The sequence below is a fragment of the Schistocerca serialis genome, chromosome 4 (assembly GCF_023864345.2).
Source record: "Schistocerca serialis cubense isolate TAMUIC-IGC-003099 chromosome 4, iqSchSeri2.2, whole genome shotgun sequence".
Lineage (NCBI taxonomy): Eukaryota > Metazoa > Arthropoda > Insecta > Orthoptera > Acrididae > Schistocerca > Schistocerca serialis.
Window position 1 is genome coordinate 42,880,862 of NC_064641.1, and position 24,877 is coordinate 42,905,738.

Consider the following 24,877-nt stretch of genomic DNA (forward strand, 5'->3'; position numbering starts at 1 on the left):
CCTGTGGTAGAGTGGTTACATGACAATAACATCCCTGTAATGGACTTGCCTGCACAGAGTCTTGACCTGAATGCTATAGAACACCTTTGGGATGTTTTGGAACGGCGACTTCGTGCCAGGCCTCACCGATTGTCATCGATACCTCTCCTCAGTGCAGCACTCTGTGAAGAATGGGCTGCCATTCCCCAAAAAAACCTTCCAGCACCTGATTGAACATATGCATTTGATAGTGGAAGTTGACATCAAGGCTAAACACCATAATGAATTCGAGCATCACCGATGGAGGGCGCCACGAACTTGTAAGTCATTTTCAGCCAGGTGTCTGGACACTTTTGATCACATAGTGAATATGTTGAGGCATTATGTTGTGATTCGTTAATGGTTAGAGACCCTAAGGTGAACAGACAGTTCATTGTAAAGGTAATTATATGTACTGAATGTATTTTTAAGAAGTCTTTTTATTATTAATCACTTGCTCCTGAATGCTGACAGTCATGTGCGATAGTGTGCATTTGCATAATGAATGTTGAATGTACCCTGTAGTTCCATGAATAGGTTTACGTCAGTTGCAGAAAACATAGTCAGGTAACCTGCTTCTCAATATATTAAGAATAAAACGTGAATGAAATACAGCAATTAAGTTGTTCCTTAAGTTTCATAACTTGATATCTTCTGTCTGAACCATGCAGATACTCAAATTCAGGCTAATGTTAGGTGCCTGTGAACAAAATTGGATCCCTTTGTAGCACATCACTTCAAAAGCTCCTGTTATTTTCCATTTTTTTCTACATAAACTGAAATTTAGGTATGTATCTCAGAACTACTTTTGATTCTGAAAAACCAATCAAATACAAAGAGCTACAGTAAGAAACTTCAGGATTATGCCTAGTGAATCAGCATGTTCAGAATGGGGTCATATCTACTGAATAAACATTGTAAGGAAACCTTTGTGTTAAAAAATTGTTGATTGATTCTCTGTAAAAGTAGTACAACTAAACTGGCATATGACACACTGCATTTTTCCTGTACAGCACAAGAACTGACCTTCATTGCAGTAGTAATGTACGAGAGAAGATAATAAGTAACTAAATAAATACAGTTTAGCAAATGTTCCATTTAGTTTATTTTAATGTTACTGGGATCATTTGTACAGTTAATCATCAGTTTGTAATGCTTCGAGAATTTCGGGGTAAATTCTAGAAACACATGGCTCTCCACCATCTCGAACACCCGATATTTTAATGACGAGGGTGAGAGAGCCTTTTTACTGCGCCACACATATCTGTGTGTGCAGGAGGGACAGCTGTCACGAGAAGCCAGGAGCTGCGTCAGATGAGCGGCCCCGACAGGTGGTTACCAGTAGCGCCTTGGAATTTACATCAAAAAGTCAAAGAGTGTTTGTATAACGTACCGTGGTTTGTGGTGTCATGAGGATTGTTACAGAGACAGATGAAGTGTGTATTGTATAGAGACTCTTACTTCATGTCTTGGCTCTGTATGAGGCAGCATGTATATAATTGTATGGGTGGTTTGTCGATTCTTACGTTTATCTTGGAACCAGTTGGCTTGCTGGAGCTTGTACGGAATAATTATTACTTTGGAGATGAGAGCTGAAAATATATTGTTGAACCGAAAATATTCTAGAGTACATGAATGTTTCACTCGCGGATTGCGTGAGGGGAAAAACAACTGTCTGAACGCCTCAGTACGAGCTCTAATTTCCCTTATCTTTGAATAGTGGTCATTGTGCGATTTGAAAGTTGGTGGTAATAATATATGCTCTACATCCTCGGTGAAGGTCGGATTTCGGAATTTAGTGAGCAGCCCCTTCCATTTAGTGCGCCATGTAATTGAAAGTGTGTCCCACTTCAAACTTTCTATGCGATATGTAACGCTCTCACGATGGCTAAATGCACCTGTCAAGAATCTTGCCGCTCTTCTTTGGACCTTCTCAATCTCTTGAACCAGACCCATCTGGTAAGTGTCCCATACAGACAAACAATACTCTAAGACTGGACAAACTAACATATCGTAAGCTATTTCCTTTATTGAAGGACTGCATCGGTTCAGGATTCTACCAATAAACCACAATCTAGATTTCGCCTTACCCATTACTTGTGTAATCTGGATCATTCCATTTGAGATCATTTTGAATAGTCACACCAAGATACTTGAAGGATGTCAGCGCTTCCAAAGACTGGGCATTAATTTTGTACTCATACATTAATGGGGATTTTTGCCTTGTTATGCGCAGTAGGTTACACTTACTAATATTGAGAGATAACTACCAGTCATTACACCACGCGTGTGTTTTCTGCAAATCCTCATTGATTTGTTCACAACTTTCGTGTGATGCTACTTTCCTGTAGACTACAGCATCATCGGCAAACAGTCTAATGCTGCTGTCAATACCATCAACCTCATTGTTTATGTAAATCGTAGAAAGCAACGGACCTATTACGCTGCCCTGGGGCACACCTGAAGTTATGCTTGTTTCTGTTGAAGTCACCCCATTCAGGACGATATACTGCTCCCTGTTTGTTAGAAAACTTTCTATCCAACTGCATATGCCATCAGATAGACTGTAAGTGCGCACTTTTTGGATAAAGTGACAGTGCAGAACTGAGTCAAACGCCTTTCGAAAATCGGGAAATATGGCATCAACCTGGGAGCCATTATCGTGCACAAAGAGGGCCAGATGTGTCTCACATGACCGCTGTTTCCTAAAACCTTGCTGGTTTCTGCTGATGAGCTTCTCAGAGTCTAGAAAGGTCATTATGTCTGAACACAAAATATGTTCCATGAATTCTATGATTTCAAGAATAGAGAGTTGGTTAATATTATTCCCTTTAACCTGATACAGTCTTTGGAGAAGAATTAAACAGTGAGAGCGACTTAGCTGATTACCTAAAGAAGAGGATCGGCTGCGCGCAAGTGTATGAGTCAACTGGAAGAGACGTGAGCTGCGCAACCCAACACAGCACTGTCTCTTGTCATTCAAGAAAGCGTTAGAACATGGCGACCAAGTGAGAGGACTTAAAGAGAAAGGGAAATTGTAAGCCAAAAACGGGAAGAAGATACTTGAGTTGCCATAGCAACCAGGCATAACAAGACTGAGAAACTGTTTCGAGTAATTGCGTTGTGTCTACTGGACCAAAGGAAGAAATTTGTGAAAGCAACATAACATAAGACGGTAGAAGGTAATAATGTCAAAAGAATGGAGAGAAGATGTCAACTTTTCAATTAAGATGATTTGGACGTGGGGAGGAAGCAATTCTCACACACGCAGTAACCAGCCACTGACGTCGACGCAGTAACCAGCCACCGACGTTGACTGCAACGGCTGCTGTTCACCGTTGCTGACTTCGTGTCCACTCGCCGACATCGACACCGCAACCAACGTTCGACACTGCCGGCACCTGTGCTATTCACCGCAGCATAAAACTCTACACTGGGTGAGCGAACAACAATAATTGTTTGAGTAGGGGGAAAAAAAAGAAACTGTTCAAAGACTATATTACTGTAGCTAGTACATTTAGATGTGAAGTTGTTTTAGATGATCACTAGGTCGAAAATCAATAGGGATATGGATAGCATTAAAAAAACTGGGGAAACTTCAGAACTAGCCATGGTTACGACAGTGAGTAAGGAGGCACCAGACTGGTCTGAGGTAGTGAATTTACTTAAAGCCCAGAGAGCAGATTCAGCGGCTTTAAGGAAAGAACTAAGTGATCAGAATGCTTCATTAAGAAAAGAACTAAATGCTAAGTTAGATGCTCAAAGAGCAGATTTAAATGCTCAAAATTCTTCTTTAAGACAAGAACTAAGTGATCAAAGTCTTAAGTTAGATTCAGTAAATACACAATTGAACATCAAAATTAGAAGCTCAGAGTGATGTTTTAAGTAGCCAAAGCGGAATCTTGAACAGTCAAGCAGCTAATATAGTTTTGTTAAAGACTGAATTTGACTCTAAATAATAAGGTACAAAATCTGAAATTGGATTTAAAGAGTGAACAAACCAGTTCTTTGAATACTCATATTGAACAACTACTCGCTGAGTTTAACCAAAGAAAGAATGAGCAATTTCAGGATTTAACTAAAATATTAGAATTTGACATTGAAGGTAAATGTAATAATATAAAAATGGAACTTGTTGAAAAATTAGGATCATTTCAGCGTGTATCCAATGTTACATTTGATGCTGTAAAGCAGAGATTGTGCACCCTGAAAGAGAGTGTTGAGAAACAGGATAAGCTGATTCCTATAGTCCAATCACAAATTGCATGCGTCAACATGCAAGTAAATAATGTAGAACAAAATTTCAAAGAAAAAATAGTCAACTTTGACATTATAAATGTAAGTAATCTGGCAGAACCATTTGAGCGAATTATAGATCGAGAAATTACTGAGAGTATAATCTCCGTAAACGTTGCAACTGTTGCTTTTTCCAAACAGAATGATACTAACAAGGTTATAGACAACTTGTGCAAGAAATTCAAACTTGTCCATGACAAAGTTGGAAACAGAATAACTTTATCTGATGTTGTGTTACCTAGTAAAGTGGTGATTGTTTTTCTGTTGGGAGACTTTCACTCAAAATGTAAAGAGAAGTACTGGTTTGCTCTTGCTCAAGTGAGGTTAATGTCAGATCCATGGGATCCAAGCGGAGTCACATCTGTTCCCCAGGGACGTTAACATTCTGTGTTAACGGGCAGAGTGACGACCGTCGGTTCCTGAATTGTTTTCGGTGTTGCTTCCACATTAGTTTTCCTACATCTAATTCTCTTCAAATCTTCAACTATTCTGTAATCTATTCATAACCTCTTAAACTATCCTATCATGTTAGTATTTAAGTGACCAAATACGACTACAAGAAGATTGTGACTAATTTAAGAGAATCACGAATAAACAGTGATCTGTAAACGTAAAATGAAATGAAATGAACAGAATAATATTCTGGTAGAATGTGTAATGTGATGGTACTATGTAAACAGAGTGACTTTAAGACTGAATGAACAGAATAGAATATTAGATTTAAGAATAATATAATATGAGGTGACTAATGAAATAACTATCTTATTGTAGTGTATAATTTTCTATTTTTATAGAACATTTATACCTTTTATGAGATGTGGTGTAGTTGGGAGGGTTTGTATCAATCTTGAAAGGGGTGGGTAATGTGGGTAATGACATGACTTACACTACACACACACACACACACACACACACACACACACACCACACCTTTCAGATAACCCTCATGAACAAGTGTGACTGATTCTTCACCATTTGCCGTTCTATAGATGTAGCTAAAATTTTTCTTCGGGGGCTTCAAAGGTGAAGGTGAGAATGTTCGTTCTGCAGGAGATGTTTAACATCATTCCTCCTCCGGCGTCTCACTCATGTACTGGCGAAGTAGGGATCTGGGGGAAGGGGGTGGGAAGGGTTTTCCTGTCTTTGAGGCTATCTTCTTTTTCTCCTTCAATCTTAGGAACCATCTCTATTTTTTCCTTTCTTACTTGTCATCTGAGTACTGGTCTATCTTTCCCTTTTTCCATATGCATATACTTCTATTGCTGAAGTCCTTCTCGTTCTCCGTGGTTTCCTTAACCTTCAACTTATTTCACATAAGTAGGCCGAAGAATCAGGCTGCACACACACACATCGACATACACACAAGATTACACTTAGACAGGGGACTGATGACCTCAGATGTTAATTCCCATAGTACTCATGGCCATTTGAACCATTTGAACACTTAGACGCAAACATGAAAATTATGGGCTAGAAACCTGAAGCGATGTCAGAACTGCCAAGGGATGGAGAGCAATAAAGACATATGTACATTTGAGTAGATGCATATATTGTATGGTTGATATATGACGGTTCTGCATCGTCCCTTTTTTTTTTATCTTTTGTCACTTCTTATATATTTATACGTAGATATAAGAACAGAGACAGTTCTACATCGCACAAGGAAGTGTGAGAAATGAAGGAGAGCAGAAACTAAGGAAGAACTAATGAGCATAAGCCAGGGAGGAACTAATGGTGGTGATTATTTAGGAATATCAGTTGAATATTTATTCTAATGGTTTGTAGGGGAAGTATAGAATAAAGAAAGGTATGATATATTGAATTATATGTAATATGAGGTCTGCTGAAAGCGTAGAAGTTGAGTAGTTATGGAGGACGCTAGGACATCAAATAAGGTACCCAGAGGTAAGAGTGAAGTGTGAAGTAGAACTGAATTTTGCCAGGTAATATTTAGCGACAGTACACATAAATATGTATACTAGGGCAATGAACCATGGGGCCTACTCACAAAGGATAAGCGGGGCGCACCCAGCTTTTATTAAATGAAGAAAAAGGCAGATAGGCAGACCGAAGAGAGGCTGACCTATACTGTGCGGGCAGGGGCACCAAGAAGGGGATTGACCTGTACCATAGAATATAGGAATAAGAAAGAGGCGTACCTACCAAAGCGGAAAGAGGTAGTGCGTCCATAGGATCAACCCGGAGATAAAGTATAGGTACTGTGCCTAAAGGGAAGGACAGTATCATGACAGAAGTCACACAGTTTTATAGAGATTATTCTGATAAGTTTGGATTCTTTACATCGGCAGCGTTATTAGGAGTTAAGAGTGTCAGAAAGAACACGTTCATTTTTTTTCTCTAGAGTTTCCTCCAGACTACAAGTTACTGTAGGAAACGAGACTGTTAAGTACTAAAGAAAAGGTAGTTTAGAGAATTATACTAAAGGATGAGGCAATCAAAAGTCTTTGCCACCTGGAGTTTGTGATTGGAAATCAAAAATGCTGTCAGCACAATTCCTAGATGTAAAAGTACTAACTCCAACATCGGGTGAAATTCTCAGATAGTTATTGTCGAAACGAACAAAAACAAGAAAAGGAAAATCTAAGTATTAAGTACACAAGGACTAAAAGAGATATATTGTATATTGATTGAAATATAAATTAGTGTTGTGATAGATATTAATGTACATGATGAATATGTGTAAAATATTGCGTGTTCGAGCTAAGGGAGGAAAATGTAGTGATTCGAGGATTTCGGGGTAAATTCTAGGAACGCTTGGCTTTCCACCATCTCGAACACCCGAAATTTAAAGATGAGGGTGAGAGAGCCTTTTTACTGCACCACACTCGTCTGTGTGTGTAGGAGGGACAGCTGTCACGAGAACCCAGGAGCTGCATCAGATGAGCAGCCCTGACAAGTGGTTACCAGCAGTGCCTTGGAATTTACATAAAAAAGTCAAAAAGTGTTTGTATAATGTTCTGTGGTTTGTGGTGTCATGAGGATTGTTACAGAGACATATGAAGTGTGTATTGTATAGAGACTCTTACTTCATGTCTTGGCTCTGTATGAGGCAGCACTTATGTAATTGTATGGCTGTTTTGTCGATTCTGATGTTTATCTTGGAAGCAGTTAGCTTGCTGGAGCTTGTACAGAATAATTGTTACTTTGGAGATGAGAATTGAAAATATATTGTTGTTGAACTGAAAAGATTCTACAAGTACATGATTTATTTCAAGAATAGAGAGCTGGTTAATATTATTCCCTTTAACCTGACACAGTCTTCGGAGAAGAATTAAACAGTGAGAGCAATGTATCTGATGACCCAAAGTAGAGGATCAGCTGCACACACAACATATGAGTCAACTGGAAGAGACATGTGAGCCGTGCAACCCAACAAAGCACTGTCTCTTGTCGTCCAAGAAAGTGTCAGAAGTTGTATGGAATGAGTCACTTTATATTCATATGTACCATATTTTATGGACTCTAAGATGCTACAGACTGTAGGACACATCGTAATTTTTAAGCAGTTTTTTAAAAAAATAACATTTTTTCTATTTTTATTATTAGATTGCAAAGCAAGACGAAAAGAATTCTTAATCTATAAAACTGAACTGACCTTTCAAATCCCTGAAAATAGTCATCTTCTAGTTTTCTTTCAGTCCTCTGTTTGCACATTTAGTCTTCCTCTTTTTTTTCAGTTCTTCTTTACTAGACCGCCAATTGTGAATTTTTTTTTTTTTCCTGTTGGTGGAAGGCCGAAACGCTGATCAGTTGCTCTGTTTCCAACTACTTCTGTGTATGCTATTACTTTCAATTATAGCCCTCATATGATTACCATTTATTTTTTCCCATTACGAAACTAGCTACCAACAAAAACTTACTGTTATCAAAAACCTAAATCCAGGGTTTGCCACAGGTTCTGGAAACAGGGAATTTCAAACACGTCAGGGAAATCAGGGAAATATCACGGAAATTTGAAAAAGCACTGCATAAACCTTGTTTTTGTCTCAGTAGATGAAATGGTTTGTTTAGTGAGGTGTCATACATTGTCATTGGCTGGATGCAGCTGAGTACGTGCGCCACTTCCCTACTCCCTCATTATTGCTGCTTCTCGTCTTCCTACCACTCCCCTCAGCTTGCAGTCAGTGTTGCCACTACTTCTTGTCACTAGCCCAACGGATGCCGATGACAGGCTGGGAGGCGTGAGGAGTGGTTTGTTTGGATCTGATTCTCGGAGACTGTAGATGCAGGGGCTGGAGACGGCGGTCGTGTGCATGAGTTGTGTCTGAGTGATTGTGTGAATGTGTGTGTGTTCTGGTTTTCTGACAAAAGCTATCGCTGAAAATTTAGTTGTGGGAGTGTGATTGTCTTTTCTGTGTGCCTGTCTGCAGCTCAGCAACCATCTTTATGGTGAGTTGTTACCCATCTTCATTATTATTGAGTCTCAAGAGTATTTGAAAAAGTTATCTGTTGCATGCATCAATCACTTTCTTCTCATTTCATCAACATGCTATCTGTGGCTAGTGAGTAGCTGGTCACACAAATGGATTTCCAGAATGGGCCAAAACTGCAGGCCATTTCTACAATTGTCTGTAATGAATCAGGTCTGCCAGTCTGAAGCCATTCAGTTCCCACTAATGTGCAGGCCCTACCTGTCAGAACTAGTCTCACTGATCTGCCCACAGGCTGGGTCTGTCTGTGTATGGTAAGGCAGCGGATTTTCATGGTTCATCCATGGACCCAGGACTGTGGTGGTCCTCAGCAGGCCAGAGGCCATCGGCAGTGGATTTCAGGAATTGCGACCGTCTCACCTCAAGGCGTTTTATAGACATTTTATTTGTTCTAGCACATTTTGGCACTTAAAATGTAGTTTATATGTTAGAAAGTATGGATGATAAGAAGAAGAAAATTGTGTTAGTCGCTGGCAGTTTGTACGCTGTGTACTCATATAGTTCTTGAAAGAAAAATCATAAAATACTTATAAAATAATAGATATAATACAGTGGGTAATAACTGACAATAACGAACATAGTAGAACCAACATTTTATTGGCAGTCACCTACAGTGTTTGTTTACACAATTCTTCCCCACCTTATACAATTCTTTCAAGAGGCCTAATTTTTTTCTGAAATCAGTGAAGGTATTTTAAATTTGTCTTGGGACTCCAAGGAAATGCTTATTTTTGTCACCAAATGTGTTATGTTTTATTGAAATAAAATAACATCGGTGGTCTTAATGAAGCACATATACTATTTGACTTGCTTTCTCCATCTAAAAGCAGTTATTTGCAAAAGATTTTGATGTTAGTACTTAAGATTTTTGGTCATATCAGGAAACGCCATCTGCTTGCGAGTTTTTTTTTTTTTAGATATTTCCTCGTTTGCACTATTGTTTCTTGTACTGTAGCTGCAAAGACAGATTGCCAATTTATGTCTTAAGTTACCCTTGAGATCTCAAAATTTGTCAGGGAAAAATGCTAAAACTTGTCTGGAACTCAGGGAAATATCAGGGAATTTCATGTGGCAGCCCTGATATCACTTTCAGTTCAAGTTCACTGGCACCGTAGACTGTAATGATGCACCACAGGCTAGACAGTGTTCTGGGTGTGTGTTGTTGAGGCGGGAAGGAGACATTGTTAGCAAGCTTGTGGATCCCTGCAAAACTCATGTTTGTCACATTGGTGCACTGCTGTTGCTGTTTCAGTCCAGTGTTGCCAAATAGAGATAGGTTTCCCGTGGCATTGAATATATGGCTATATTTAAGACCACCGGGAATTTAAATCAAACACTGGAAATTTTATATTAATTTTGAGTAAGATGCACTTGAATTTTGGAGGCAATTTTTCAAAGAAAAGGGTGCATCTTACAGTCTCAACAGTATGGCTACATGCTGACCATTTACAAGGTGTGTTTTTTTTTTCAGCTGTAAATTAGTAATTTGTACTCACCACTGTATACAAATCATGTAAATAAATGTCAAGGAGAAACTTTTTCAGTTTTCAAATTTAACTCCAGTGTCTGCCAGACATTTTATGTTATTGAACAGGTGATTTAAAACTTTGGTAGCAGAGTAGTGGACCCTTTTTGGGCTAAAGTCTACCTTAATGTGGAATAATGAATGTAATTTTTTCTTCTGCTTTGTAGCTAAGTACATCATTGTTCCTTTTCAAATGTAGTGAGTTATTTTCAACAAACTTCATGAGAGAGTACCCATACACTGTGAAGCAGTAGTCAAAAATACCTAATTCCTTAAACAGATGTCCACAAAATAATCATGGATGAATGCCAATATTATGCCTTCAGCTTTTTGTACAATGAAAACTAAATTTCTTAAACTTGAGTTTTTCCATAATGTTATTCTATGTGAAATATGTTAACATAACAATTTATCAGTTTCCAAGATTTGCAATGATTGAAAGTGCAAATGTGGCTGAACTGAGTTGTTCTAAGAGTTCAAGAATGTGGTTTTTCCTTATTAAGTTATCAACAAAATACACACCTAAAATTTTGAGTTTTTCACCATAGTTATTACTTCTGCTCCATGTGTATGTTGTTATGTCATGGACATAATACCATTATATGTGCATGTCACATCTTTTTGAAATCATTTGCAGAAAAACATTCTCTAATACTTTTTTGAACATTGTTTGTCATTTCTTCTGTTCCTCTATGCCTACTTGGATTTAGTACAATAAATTATCAATGTCATCTGCAAATGGAACCAGTTCTGTTTGGCCTCTCTCTCTCTCTCTCTCTCTCTCTCTCTCTGTGTGTGTGTGTGTGTGTGTGTGTGTGTGTGTGTGTGTGTGTGTGTGTGTGTGTGGGCGGGCGGATGGGCGGATGGGCGGATGGGTGGGTGGGTGGATGCGCGCGCGCACGTGAGTGTTTTTCTGCATCTGATGAAGGCCTGTCTGACAGCTTAATCTATTTTTAATGTACATTAAATGCACCCATGTGCTCCTGTGTCTGAGATTGAACCTTGTGGAATGTTTCTAAAATGTGGTGAATATATGAGGTCTGTTCAAAAAATTCTGGAACTTTGTCCACAAAATTTTTCTACATTTACCTTTTACTTATTGTGCATGGTGTCCTTCGAAATACTGTTCTTGACATTTGATACTCTGCTCCCAATGCTGTCTCCACTTCTGGAAGCAGTCTTGGTACATCTATAGCTGGATTGTGCAAAAAGCCATCTGCGAGCTTTCTTTTATCTCATCAAGAGTTGCAAATCTTTGTCCTTTCAGTGTGGTTTTCAACTTTCAGAATAAAAGAAGTCCACACGGGTCAGGTCTGGAGAGTACAGAGGATGAGGCAGCACAGTGATTTAATTTTTTGTGCTGTAGTCATGCACCAAAAGCGATGAATGTACAGGTGCCTTATTGTCATGTAAGAGCTACAAACTGTCTCACCACATTTCAGGCCCTTCCGTTCTCACATTTTCTCACATGCATCGCAACATGTCCTGATAGTACCATTGATTAACAATTTGTCCCTGTGGCAAGAACTCGTGATGAACTAATCTTTCAAAGTCAAATAAAACTATCAGCATGGCATTGACATTTAACTTAAGCTGATTAGCTTTTTCTGGTCTTGGAGAACCTCTCCCGATCTATTGTGAAGACTGAACCTTGGTCTCAACGTCAGACCTATGGACACACATCTCACCTCTGGTTATAATTCTCTTAAGAAACATCTCACTCTCATTTGCGCGATCCAAAAGCTCTTCTCAGATTGCAAGGCGAAGGTCGTTCTCGTCCTGACTCATGAGCCATGGGACAGACTTGGCGACAACACAATGCATTCCAAGATGCTGTGTCAGGATTTCATGACATGATCCAACTGAAATGTTACATTCTTCTGTAATCTTTAGGAGAGTCAATCTCCGACTGGCATGCTCAATTTCATTGATGTTCCTGACACGAGCATCGTCGATAGTTGTCGGAGGGTGTTCTGAATGAGGGTCATCTTTAACTTCCATCCTGCCATTTTCAAGCCATGTGAACCACTCCTAACACTGAGTATGGCTTAATCACTCATCACTGTAGGGTTCCTGCATCATTTGGTGTGTCACTGTAAAGATTTTCTTGAGTTTCACACAAAATTTAATGCAGACGCATTGCTCCTCTGCTTCTGGCATTTTGAAATTCACAAACTGTGCGACACAATGTTCTACCCAATACAGCACTGAACAATAACTAACAGACATACAACAATGAAACTTCCAGCAGTTACACATTACACACAGGCTTTTATAGGGTTGCCAACTGTTGTGTCTAGACAAGACAGCCTAGACACAATGAGAGGAAGCCGAAAGGCACGCGCTAAGCTCGCACAGATGGGCGTGAGGTCTGAAACAGGATACGTAATGAATGCCATAATGAAAAGTACGTAGCTTCTGGAATACTTAACTTTAATCCATCCTTTTGGTACATCGGGAGATTGTGGCGATACAAGTGAGACTCTTTAGATACATGCAATGTTACTAATGGCGCCTTACTAGGTCGTAGCCATTGACTTAGCTGAAGGCTATTCTAACTATTGGCTCGGCTAATGAGCAATGCTTCGTCCATGTAGTCGCTAGCAAAGTCGTCCGTACAACTGGGGCGAGTGCTAGTCCGTATCTCGAGACCTGCCTTGTGGTGGCGCTCGGTCTGCGATCACACAGTGGCGACACACGGGTCCGACATGTACTAATGGACCGCGGCCGATTTAAAACTACCACGTAGCAAGTGTGGTGTCTGGCGGTGACACCACACCAACCACATTTTGCTTCAACACACCATTGGCACGAAATTCTGAATGTTGTGAAATTTTTTGAACAAACCTCGTATATATAACTGGCATTCCCAGTTGATCAACTGTTCTGAAATTGAAACAGTGATTCGCTAAGGATATTATTGCTGCTCAGGTAGATGATATAACCTTCTCAGAATTTTTGGGAAATGATGGCAGTAGTGAAACCAGTTGGTAGTTACTGACGCTGTCCTATTTCATTTTTTATAGATGCAGCTTTAACAATAGTATATTTCAGTTTCACTGGAAAAATGCTCTGAGTTAGTGATGCAGTACATATTTTAGAAATGACAATAGTTGTTGTGCGGGAAACACTTTAGTACTCTGTTAAAAATACTATCAAATCCAGATGAGCTTTTACTTTTGAGAGAATATGTAACTTTATTAATTATTTATTAATTAAGGAGAAGTGAGAGATACATCTGTATTGTCAAAAATAATGGAAATTCCTGGATCTACACGTACATGGAACAATATGTAAAAGAATCTCCCACCTATAGTGGGCTGATGTATGATGCATAGATACATGTAACAGAAAACAGTGTTCATAGTAGCTTTCAAGCTCTTGCTCTTTTTGTACAAAAAGTATACACATTCACTTTCATGGATACCCAAATGATCACTACCACAGCAAGACTGATTGTTATCAGTTATTGAGAGAACTTGTGTGGGCAGTTTGAGGTGGGGTGGGGGTGGGAAACGATCGTGAGGCAAGGAAAGGGTAACAGGATAATGTGAGGCAGATCTTTCGACAGATGATTCAGCGGCTGCACAGCTAGATGAAAGGAGTTCTGATGATAGAGCGTATAAGAGATATAGAAAGAGGGAGAGGGGAGAGGGAGACGGATGAAGGAGGTGGAGATGAAGAAGGATACAGGGAGGGGTACAGAGACAAGCTACGGCTTGCTATTGGTTTCAAAATACTTGTGACCTGGTATCTTGCTTCTGATTTGTCCTGTATCATCTGTCTTAAATGCCTGCATCATATCAGCTACCTAGCAGCAAGACTTTTTTTCCATAATCTCTTTTTCATTGACACTCAGTTTTCTGCTAAAAGTCTACTACAACCTACAGTTCGATGAGAGGCTCTTCTCCTACCATTTCAGGCGACACAACAAATTTATTAGATTGTGGGATCTCAAATGCAAATGAAGAAGCAGAATAACTGTTCACCCTTTTGCCCATTACTACTTACATTTCCCCAGTTCCCACAGACTTTTTCCTCCCTTCAACCTGAAAGGCAAAAATCTGTGCTTTCTGCTCTACGATTCTCTTGTCTTTTTAACAGAGCCAACAGTTCCATGAGAGAGCTTTGAGTTTCCCATTCAATTCCCCTCTACAATTACCCCACTGGAACTCCAAGCCACAATCTTCACCACTTCCTGACTGAATACCCTACGGTAACATTCACATTTGTTACACATTGAGAAACAAAATTGTGCCCAAAAACAGTTGCAAACCAATTGACACACTGTACACTACACAAATTTTCATTATTTATGAGCTGCAAAAATTAGGCCTACAGATAGCATTTCAAATGTATAATAAACATATAAAGTTAGTTATTTCCATTCAAAATGAGCCCTGTGCTCAGTTAACTGCAATATGTGTTAATTAAGTTGCTCAAAATAAAGTGTCACTTTTAATCATCACTTAGCGCGTGATATGGGACAAAGTTTACTTTTTGCAAAATACAGCCTGCTTCAAGTGATGCAGCTTATGTGACAATTTAAATTAAAAACTCAGAAGTTTGAGTATGTGCATTGATAAGAACTTGAACTCAAAAGTATATAGGTATTACAAAATGTTTAAGGTTAGTGACTTTTCCAACATGGATGCCAGAAGATTTTAGAGATGAAAGGGGCTGTTTAAATGGATTGGTGTATTGTGGACTAATATTCCTGTTATCACTTATAAGAATATGGAATGCCCACTTAACTATAATTGTCATTGTTGTTATTTATTAAAACAAGTGGTATTTAGGAAATATTGCACTTTCAATGAGGGCTAAAGTTTGTAGGATGGTCCATAACAACAGACATTCATAACACATTACCCATCTCATTTCAAGTACTAGGAAACTGAAAATAATACCACTTGAAGAGATTATTATTATTATTATTATTATTATTTTCGATTATTCCCATTTAAAGAGAGCGTGAATTCCTCTATGATGATTGTTTATGTTTTTTCTGAGCCCAAATTTTCTTTGTGTGTTCACTGTGTTTCTTTTGCTCCGTTGTCCATTTGCATCCTGGTCTCTTCGGTGTTGTGGTGTCAAATTTATGTTTTTTGATGATGTTCCTGAATTCAGTTCTATTTTCTGCATTGTTTACTGTTATGTGTGCTTGTCTGAGGTCCTCTTCAACTTCTTTTATCGATTTTGTTTTTCCCCTGCCTGAGTTGATGACTTTAAGAATTCGCTTTGAAATTCTGTTTTCATTCATCCTGTGGATATGTCCGTAGAACTGTATTCTTCTTTTCCTTATTGTATCCGTAATCTTCTCTGTGTATTTATATAATTCTGATGTTGGTCTCTTCTTCCAAATTCCTTGCTCTTTTGTATCGAGCCAAAAATTTTCCTGAGAATTTTCCTTTCAGGTTTCCCTATTCCTTTGATTTTAGTTTGCCCACCTATTTGTGTTGTTTCATATGCATACAGGCCACCGGAAGTATGACAGTGTTGTAGTGCCTGAATTTTGCATTAATGGATATGGACGTTTTGTTATAATAGTTCCACGTGAGTTTATATGCTTTCTGTAGTTTTTTTATTCTTTCCTCATTGGCCTTTAGTTTGATCCCTGATGGCTGGATGATTTCTCCCAGGTACTTAAAATGTGGTACTTGTACAATTTTCCCATGGGTTGTCACAATAGGCAATTTGTCTTGTGGCATTCTTTCTATGTACTGGGTTTTCTCATACGAAATTTGCAGGCCAGTTCTTTGTGCAATTTTGCGTAACTTCTCTATGGCGTTAGTGGCTTCTTTTCTATTATTTGTGAGGATTGCAAGGTCATCTGCAAAAGCTAAACACTTCACATTGAATCTATTATTAATTTTTTCAAGAATGATATTAAAGAGTAATGGTGAAAGTCTGTCACCCTGTCCCACTCCAGTTTGGATTTCAAATTGTTCAGAGATATCCCCCATAAATTTAACCTTGGAGACTGTGACAGTTGATGTTTGCCTAATGATTGCTCTTGTCTTTCTGTCAGTGCTGAATTCTTCCAGCGCGTTGCAGAGCGCTACTCTGTCTATTGAGTCATAGGCCTTTTTAAAATCTACAAAAGGGACCACTGTGTTTTGGTGTTTCTCATCTGGAGAATCATTTACAGATTCCAGATCTGTTCTATGCATGATCGTCCCTTGCGAAACCAGCCTGGTATTCTCCTATGTGTGGGTCAGCTTGTTCTTCTAATCTCTTCATGAGAACTTTTGATAGGATTTTATGTGTGACCGGCACGAGTGAGATACCCCTGTAATTATTTGGTTCAGTTTTGCCCCCTTTTTTGTGGAGTGAATGGATGAGTGCGCATTTCAAATTATCATTAATATTATTAAAATACATGAATACAACTTAGTTGTTATTGATTTGTAGTGCTATATTACACAGATGTGTAACTGTGTGACAGTGTAGAAAGTATTAACAAAAAAAAGTTATGCCTGAATGTTTTAAAACAAAAACAAAAACAAAAATTATTGTGGAAGAATGTGTTTATTTGTCAATGACAGGTAACACACTGAGGTGACTAAAGTCATGGGATACCTCCTAGTATCCTGTCAGAACTCCTTTTGCCTGGCATAGTGCAGCAATTTAATATGGCAGTTGTTGAAAGTCCCCTGCAGAAATACTGAGCCATGTTGCCTCCATAGCCATCCATAATTTCAAAGGTGCTGCCGTTGCAGGATTTTGTCCATGAACTGACCTCTCGATTATGTCCCATCCATGTTCGATGGGTTTCATGTTGGGCGATCGGGATGGCCAAATCATTCGCTTGATGTGTCCAGAATGTTCTTCAAATCAATTGCGAACAATTTTGGCCCGGTGACATAGCACATCGTCATCTATAAAAATACCATTGTTGTTTGGAAACACAAAGCCCATCAATGGCTGCAGATGGTCTCAGAGTAGCAAAACATAACCAAGACCCAGTCCATTTCATGTAAACACAGCCCACATCATTGTTGCCCACCCTCTACTTGCAGAGTGCCTTGTTGACAAGTTGGGTCAGTGGCTTTGTGTGGTCTGCAGCCATACTCGAACCCTACCTTCAGCTCTTGCCAACTGAAATCAGGACTCATCTGACCATTCCATTCTAGGGTCCAGCCGATATGGTCAAGAGCCCAAGAGAAGCACTGCAGGCGATGTCATGCTGTTAGCAATGGCACTCATCTCGCTCATCTGCTGCCATAGCTCATTAATGCCAAATTTTGCCATACTGTCCTAATGGATTTGTTCATCATAACTCCCACATTGATTTCTACTTTTATTTCACACTGTGCTGCTTGTCTGTTAGCACTGTCAACTCTCTCTGAATGCCTCTGCTTTCAATCATTAAGTGGAGGCCATCAGCCATTGCATTGTTGTTGTTGTTGTTGTTGTTGTTGTTGTCGTCTTCGGTCCTGAGACTGGTTTGATGCAGCTCTCCATGCTACTCTATCCTGTGCAAGTTTCTTTATCTCCCAGTACCTACTGCAACCTACATCCTTCTGAATCTGCTTAGTGTATTCATCTCTTGGTCTCCTTCTACAATTTTTACCCTCCACACTGCCCTCCAGTACTAAATTGGTGATCCCTTGATGCCTCAGAACATGTCCTACCAACCTATTCCTTCTTCTAGTCAAGTTGTGCCACAAACTTCTCTTCTCCCTAATCCTATTCAATACTTCCTCATTAGTTATGTGATCTACCCATATATTCTTCATCATTCTTCTGTAGCACCACATTTCAAAAGCTTCTATTCTCTTCTTGTCCAAACTATTTATCGTCCATGTTTCACTTCCATACATGGCTACACTCCATACAAATACTTTCAGAAATGACTTCCTGACACTTACATCTATATTCGATGTTAACAAATTTCTCTTCTTCAGAAATGCTTTCCTTGCCATTGCCAGTCTACATTTTATATCCTCTCTACTTCGACCATCATCAGTTATTTTGCTCCCCAAATAGCAAAACTCCTTTACTACTTTAAGTGTCTCATTTCCTAATCTAATTCCCTCAGCATCACCTGACTTAATTCGACCACATTCCATTATCCTCGTTTTGCTTTTGTTGATGTTCATCTTACATCCTCCTTTCAAGACACTATCCATTCCATTCAACTGTTCTTCCAAGTCCTTTGCTGTCTCTGACAGAATTACGATGTCATCGGCGAACCTCAAAGTTTTTATTTCTTCTCCATGGCTTTTAATACCTGCTCTGAATTTTTCTTTTGTTTCCTTCACTGCTTGCTCAATATACAGATTGAATAACATTGGGGAGAGGCTACAACTGTGTCTCCCTCCCTTCCCAACCACTTCTTCCCTTTCATGTCCCTCGACTCTTATAACTGCCATCTGATTTCTGTACAAATTGTATGTAAATAGCTTTTCGCTCCCTGTATTTTACCCCTGCCACCTTCAGAATTTGAAGGAGAGTATTGCCCTTGGTGAAAGATAATGCATCAGATGTGGTTTTCTGGGGACACTTGACACTGTGTGACAAAGCAAGTAGGTATATGTTTACTTACCCTCTTGTTTTGCCATCTGCCTCCTTAAATTCGTTTTTATCAATTTTGACTGATTGCCATTAACATACGTGAGTATAATCTGCATTTTCATAAAAGAGGAGGATTGGCCCTCAGTTTTCAAGAATGTAATACAAGATCTAATTTTGTGCTTAGTTTTATGTATGTAATTGATTTCCTAATTTATTTTGACTATTCCTACTTTATACTTTCATTAAAGGACGAAATCAGTAATTCTTTCCTATCTTAAATTCTGTTGTTGATGCATAAACAAATATAAATTCTGTACTAATTATAAACATTTGGAGGAACAACTAATGCTACTCTTTAAGGTTCTATTTGGCTCTATTCGAAAATATGTTAGCAAAGCCAGCCCTTAATTAATTCCAAAGTAATTGACAGTTTGTCAAAGGTATTATTTGTGTAACGATATATGTTAATTGCGTCATTTAAACAATAATTCAGCCTAACTCATGTTGTAGAAAAAACTGTTAAAAAAAAGCAATTTTCTGATCTATTCAGTTAATCAAATGACTTAAGTTTTAATTGTAAATTCTGTGAGTTTAATTTCGAGCAATGTGTAGTTTCAGCACCTATTATTGTGAGGGTATATAAGAGCACGATTTTTGGTCCAGAGACAGTCAGTTAACGGCCCTGTATCAGACGAGGAACCTGTATTGGTTGAATCAACAACAATGCATCTGTGAAATAAGTGTAACACAATTAGGCCTTGTGTTAAAACAATGACAGTGTCTGCTCCATATGTACCTTTCTATTCTTCAAGAACTGTGAACTTTGTGGTTAGGTTTTTACTGCTCGTAGATGTTCAATAGTAAACTACTGTAGCAGTATGTGGAGGTTTGCCAGCAAACTATTAATGAGGCTTATGGAAAGTTAAAACCATAGTGCACTGGGCATATATAACTGTGTATTATTTGGGGGGGGGGGGGGGGGGGTAGGTTGTGAACAGTGAAAGTAAACTGCTGTGAAATGCAACTATGTACCTGTCGGCTACATTATTTAAAGTAGTCAGTGTTGTACTACCACACCCCATTTTTCAGCCGGTATCACAACGCAGTGTGTCGACACTGGGGACAACAAACGAAGAAATAAAGAAGGTGAACCGTCACAACTGTGTATCTCGGATATTGAATTCCCCAACAATTTCCTAAATGGAATGTTTATGTGTCTATCTCCAACTACCGTTCTGTGTTCAATGTCTGTTAATTCCCTCATGCAGCCATAATCACATCGGAAACCTTTTCACATGAATGACCTGAGTCTTGAGTACAGTGATAGCTCTGCCAATGCATTGCCCTTTTATACCCTTCTGTATGTGATATTACGAACATCTGTATATGTGCATATTGCTATCCCATGACTTTGTCACATCAGTATAGTTTGTAATGCATGGTGTCCATTGTGGAATTCTTTATGTAGCTGCATATGCCGACATCATCTTCACAGTACATTTATTCTGTTGCTGTCAACAATCATTGATTGTCTAGAAGTAACTGGAACTTTCACAAGTATGCTACTGTAAGGAAAAATTACACATGTTAACCAATGATCAGCTTCAGTATTGTGCAAAGAGTAGGGGGGGGGGGGGGAGAGAGAGAGAGTGAGAGAGAGAGAGAGAGAGAGAGAGAGAGAGAGAGAGAGAGAGAGAGAGAGAGAGAGAGAGGGGGGGGGGGGAAGTTAATTTATCACTATCATATGATGAAAACTGGTAAGTATAACTATAAATGTCCTTTTAGTTGTCACACATGCACTTGGAAGATGTGTCTGATATATCAGATTTGTTACATACTGACTCGTTCCATATCATAATAAATTGTTTGTCATATTGTCTGTGGTACAAAGCACAAGGCGATCTAGACAGTTCTTATGCATTTTAGTTCTATTGTACATCTGTATCTCTGAAATAACAAGAGTAACATATACGAACACAATTAAACTGTGCTAGTACTTATTCTTGTATAAAAGATCCTTGGACTTCTGGCCACATTAATTCAGGGTAGTAGACTGTATTTACCCTGAATTGCCACAGCAAGAAGTCCGAGAATGTTTTGTACAACAGTGCCGTAGCAGAAGAGTTTGTTCCCTTAGTGCTTATTCTTGTTGCAGAATGGTGTATTTTTGTATGTGATACCTGTTGTTGGATCCAGGAATGAAATACAAAAAGTAAACTTAAATAGGGATGAACCTGACATAACCTTAAAAGGCTTTACAGTTGTCCAGGATTCATCTTCCTGCCACATTTTCACTTTATGTGAGTATTTGGACATGTTTTAAGATATAAATACCAGTTCCACTGTTTTTATTGAAAGGCTTGAACAAATGAACATTTGGGTTTTCAGGGAGTGATGGCAAACTATTCTCACTGAACATCTTCCATACCTCAGACATAAAGTCTCCCGGAAATTTTGTGCAAGCAGTCTCATGTGTCAACACCAAGAATCCAGTTGTGCTGAAGGCACTGAGTAGAACATATTTAATGTTGTATGGTGCAGATCCTAGTGAAGAAGGTTTGTGTTTAGCCGATAATTTCTTAACTTAACATTACAAAAAAAAAAAAAAAAAAAAAAAAAAAAAAAAAAAAAAAAAAAAAAAAAAAAAAAAAATTCGAGCTTCAGCGTGTTAAGAGCGACATAGTCACATATTTACTTGACATTTGTTATGAGTACTTCTATCTTTAATGTTGTAATATGTCAATAATATACTTTGTACCTATTGCTGCCGTCTGGAACTTTCGGAGCTTAGTGTGCCTTTTCATTGATGGTGCATTGTCTTGGAGTTCTGTGCCCCAGTGTAAGTGGTCGCATGCTGTCTTGGTATCGCATGCGGCCATGTTGCAGGTCAATCAGTATGAAGAATTTTGGTAGAAATTGTTATTAATAGTTGAATGTGTTACATCAGTCTGTAGAAGAAAAGTGTTTGAGTAATTGAGCTATTTCACAGAAAGGCACATAGGATTAGTTACGAGATTTATGGTTGAAACAGTGTTGTGTTTATTAATCAGTAATTTTGATGGAGAAACACATTGATATCAAAACATAAAATAAAAAGGCTGTTATGGTTAATGACTACTTGTTTTTAGAGTTGAAACACACTGTAGCAATGGTTACTTCATTGTGAATGTGAAACAAGCATAATTTTGCTTGAGACTGGATGCTTTTTGCCATTGTTAGGGAAATGTGTTACGTGCTAAAGGGACTATAAACAAAGTTATTTGACTTGTGCTGTTATTACTTCTGTGTGACATTTCCCATTCTTTATCTGAAAACTTAAATATTTGAAACATATAAGAGTGAAGTATTTGCATTAAGCACACGGTCAGGTCTATTTTGTAACGAAGTGTGTTCCCTTGTAAACCTTCCATACTTGGGTCCAATAATTGCAAAAATTAGTCTGAAACTAAATTGAAGAGACATTGCTGGAGCTTTACACACATTTTGTGTTAATAACAAATTCTTTATTATTTACTTTTTTAAAACTCGTATTTGTGCAAAATAAGAGTGTTGTTTTGTAATGCCACTAGGTTGTGAACTGACAGTTGCAGCTGAAATTGGCTTGGTACATGAAATTTCACCATGCAAAGAGGGTCCTATTTGACAGTGATATAATCTGGCATTAACATTTATATGATGCAGATTTCCGAGTTCAATTTCATCCAAGTCATTTTTGGTGTTACTGTAAGGTTAGTTGCTTTATACTTTCATCCGAGTTACTAATCAGGCACTCTTCAAAAGTACAAAGGAGAGGCAGCAGAAATAACTGTTGGGAATGCTTTGGATCATAGATCATTTTTATGATTATTAATTCTTGAAGGAGAAAGGACAGGACACGAAAAGAGCTGTAAGCCTAATGAGTACACTTAAAACAGAAAGATAAATTTTTAAAAAGATACTTGCATGTCATTAATCATTTCAGTATAAGTTGACAGACAAGAACTGAGAGTTTTCCTTGAATAAACTACAAAACTCACACCAAACCTGGGCTTTAGAATCTTTCTGATGTTTACTGTAACAGCAAAATAAAATTGCCCTTCCTGTAGTCCCGTATTTAGGCTGGCATGTCTGACATGTATGTCATTATGTATCATGTTGTTCTACTTTTATTTTTATATTGTGCTGTCATCTCCAATGGATATGAACTGGTTTGACTTATTGGTATTGACTTATTGGTAATGGAAAATTAATATTGCAACTTTGTAAGCTCCTGAAATTTGAGAATGACCCTGTCAAATTTTATAGTACCCACTTAGTTTCTTTCCATATGCATACACATACTTTTACATTTATCTCCTCGAATGAATACAGCATGTAATGTGCTACTGTTTGCATAATAGATTAGGGCAGTAGTGCTGAGTATCATGGGCATATGACTCCTATAGATTGTTTAGACAGCAAATGCTCAGGTAATGTGGTTCCAAAGCTGGTCTAGCAGACAGCACATGCTTTGACCCTTCCTGCACATTGTTAGCAAGAAGAGTTTTTGAACTGGGTAACCACAGAGAGAGGTGCGGGCAAAATGCCCTTTATACTTTTGATGTATGCTGTTTGTACAGCAAGTATTAGAGATGTAGTGCTTGTTGGGGCATTTTATCAAACAATGTGGGTGCAGAAAATTTTGACATGCACAAACTTATTTGCATGTGCACTTTTTGCAAGATGGAGCAGTTAGCAAATGACTGAAAACTTTGAAAGTTAATAACTTTTGACCACGATGAATTGTGATAACTTACAGCATACCATATTCCAGATCGTGATGAGGAATTTCAGAATATGTACTCACAGTGCACCCCAGTGTAATAATAGTTGTTTGTAACTGAGAAACAGGGTAAATATGTTTATTGTTGCATGTATTTCTGTTAGGGTAATTATGAATTATGGTAATTAAGAGTATAAAAATGACAATCATTTACATGGGTTACATGCTTCATAAATTCTGATGACACCAACACAGTGGTGGCTTGTGCAAAATTTTACCGATGTGCTACTACATCTACATCTACATCATACTCCACAAGCCACCTAATGGTGTGTGGCAGAGGGTGCTTTCGGTGCCACTATCTGATCCCTCCAACCCTGTTCCACTCGCAAATAGTGAGTGAGAAGAATGATTGTCGGTAAAGCTCTATATTGGCTCTAATTTCTTGAATTTTCTCCTCGTTGTCAATATGCGAGATGTATGTGGAGGGAAGTAATATGTTGTCCAACTGCTCCTGAAAAGTGCTGTCCTGAAATTTCAATAGTAAAGCTCTCCATGATTCCCAATGCCTCTCTTGTAATGTCTGCCAGTGGAGTTTGTGTAGCATCTCTGTAATGCTCTCTCGCCAGGTAAACAATCCCGTGACGAAATGTGCCGCTCTTTGCTGGATCTTCTCTATCTCCTCTATCAGTCCTACGTGAGAGGGATCCCAGATAGGTGAACAATACTGAAGAATTGGGCAAACAAGCGCCTTATAAGCCACTTCTTTCATGGACGAGTTCCATTTCCTTAAGATTCTTCCAATGAATCTGAGTCTGGTGTCTGCTTTTCCCACTACCTGTTTTATAGGGTCATTCCACTTAAGGTCGCTCTGGATAGTTATGCCTATATATTTTACAGCAGACGCTGTCTCCGGTTGTTTATCATCAGTAGTGTAGCTGTACAGTAGTGGATTTATTTTCCTATTTATGCGCAGTATGTTACATTTATTTATGTTCAATGCCAGTTGCCAGAGTCTGCACTATTCATCAATCCTCTGCAGGTCTTCTGCAAATTCTCACTATCTTCTGGCGTTGCTACTTTGGTATAGACAACTGCGTCATCTGTGAATAGCCTTAAAGAGCATCTGATGCTTTCTACTAGATCATTTGTATGTATTGTAAACACACTTCCCTGTGGTACTCTGGATATTACCTTTACATCTGTTGATTTAGTTACATTAAGAGTGATTTGCTGCATTCTATCTGCAAGAAAGTCTTGAATCCAATCGCAGGTCTGCTCGGGTACTCTGTAAGCTCGTATTTTTTTCATTAAAGGGCAATGCGG

General features: G+C 38.6%; 1 protein-coding gene across 1 annotated transcript in view; it reads left to right on the top strand.

Moving 5' to 3' along the window:
* Positions 1–24,877, top strand: part of LOC126474113 (nucleolar protein 11) — a 78,125-nt gene that overhangs the window by 18,177 nt on the left and 35,071 nt on the right. Inside the window, exons 4-5 of the mRNA XM_050101539.1 lie at positions 20,966–21,110; positions 21,199–21,366. Coding sequence (XP_049957496.1) covers positions 20,966–21,110; positions 21,199–21,366 — 313 coding nt within the window. The remainder of the gene's footprint in view (positions 1–20,965; positions 21,111–21,198; positions 21,367–24,877) is intronic.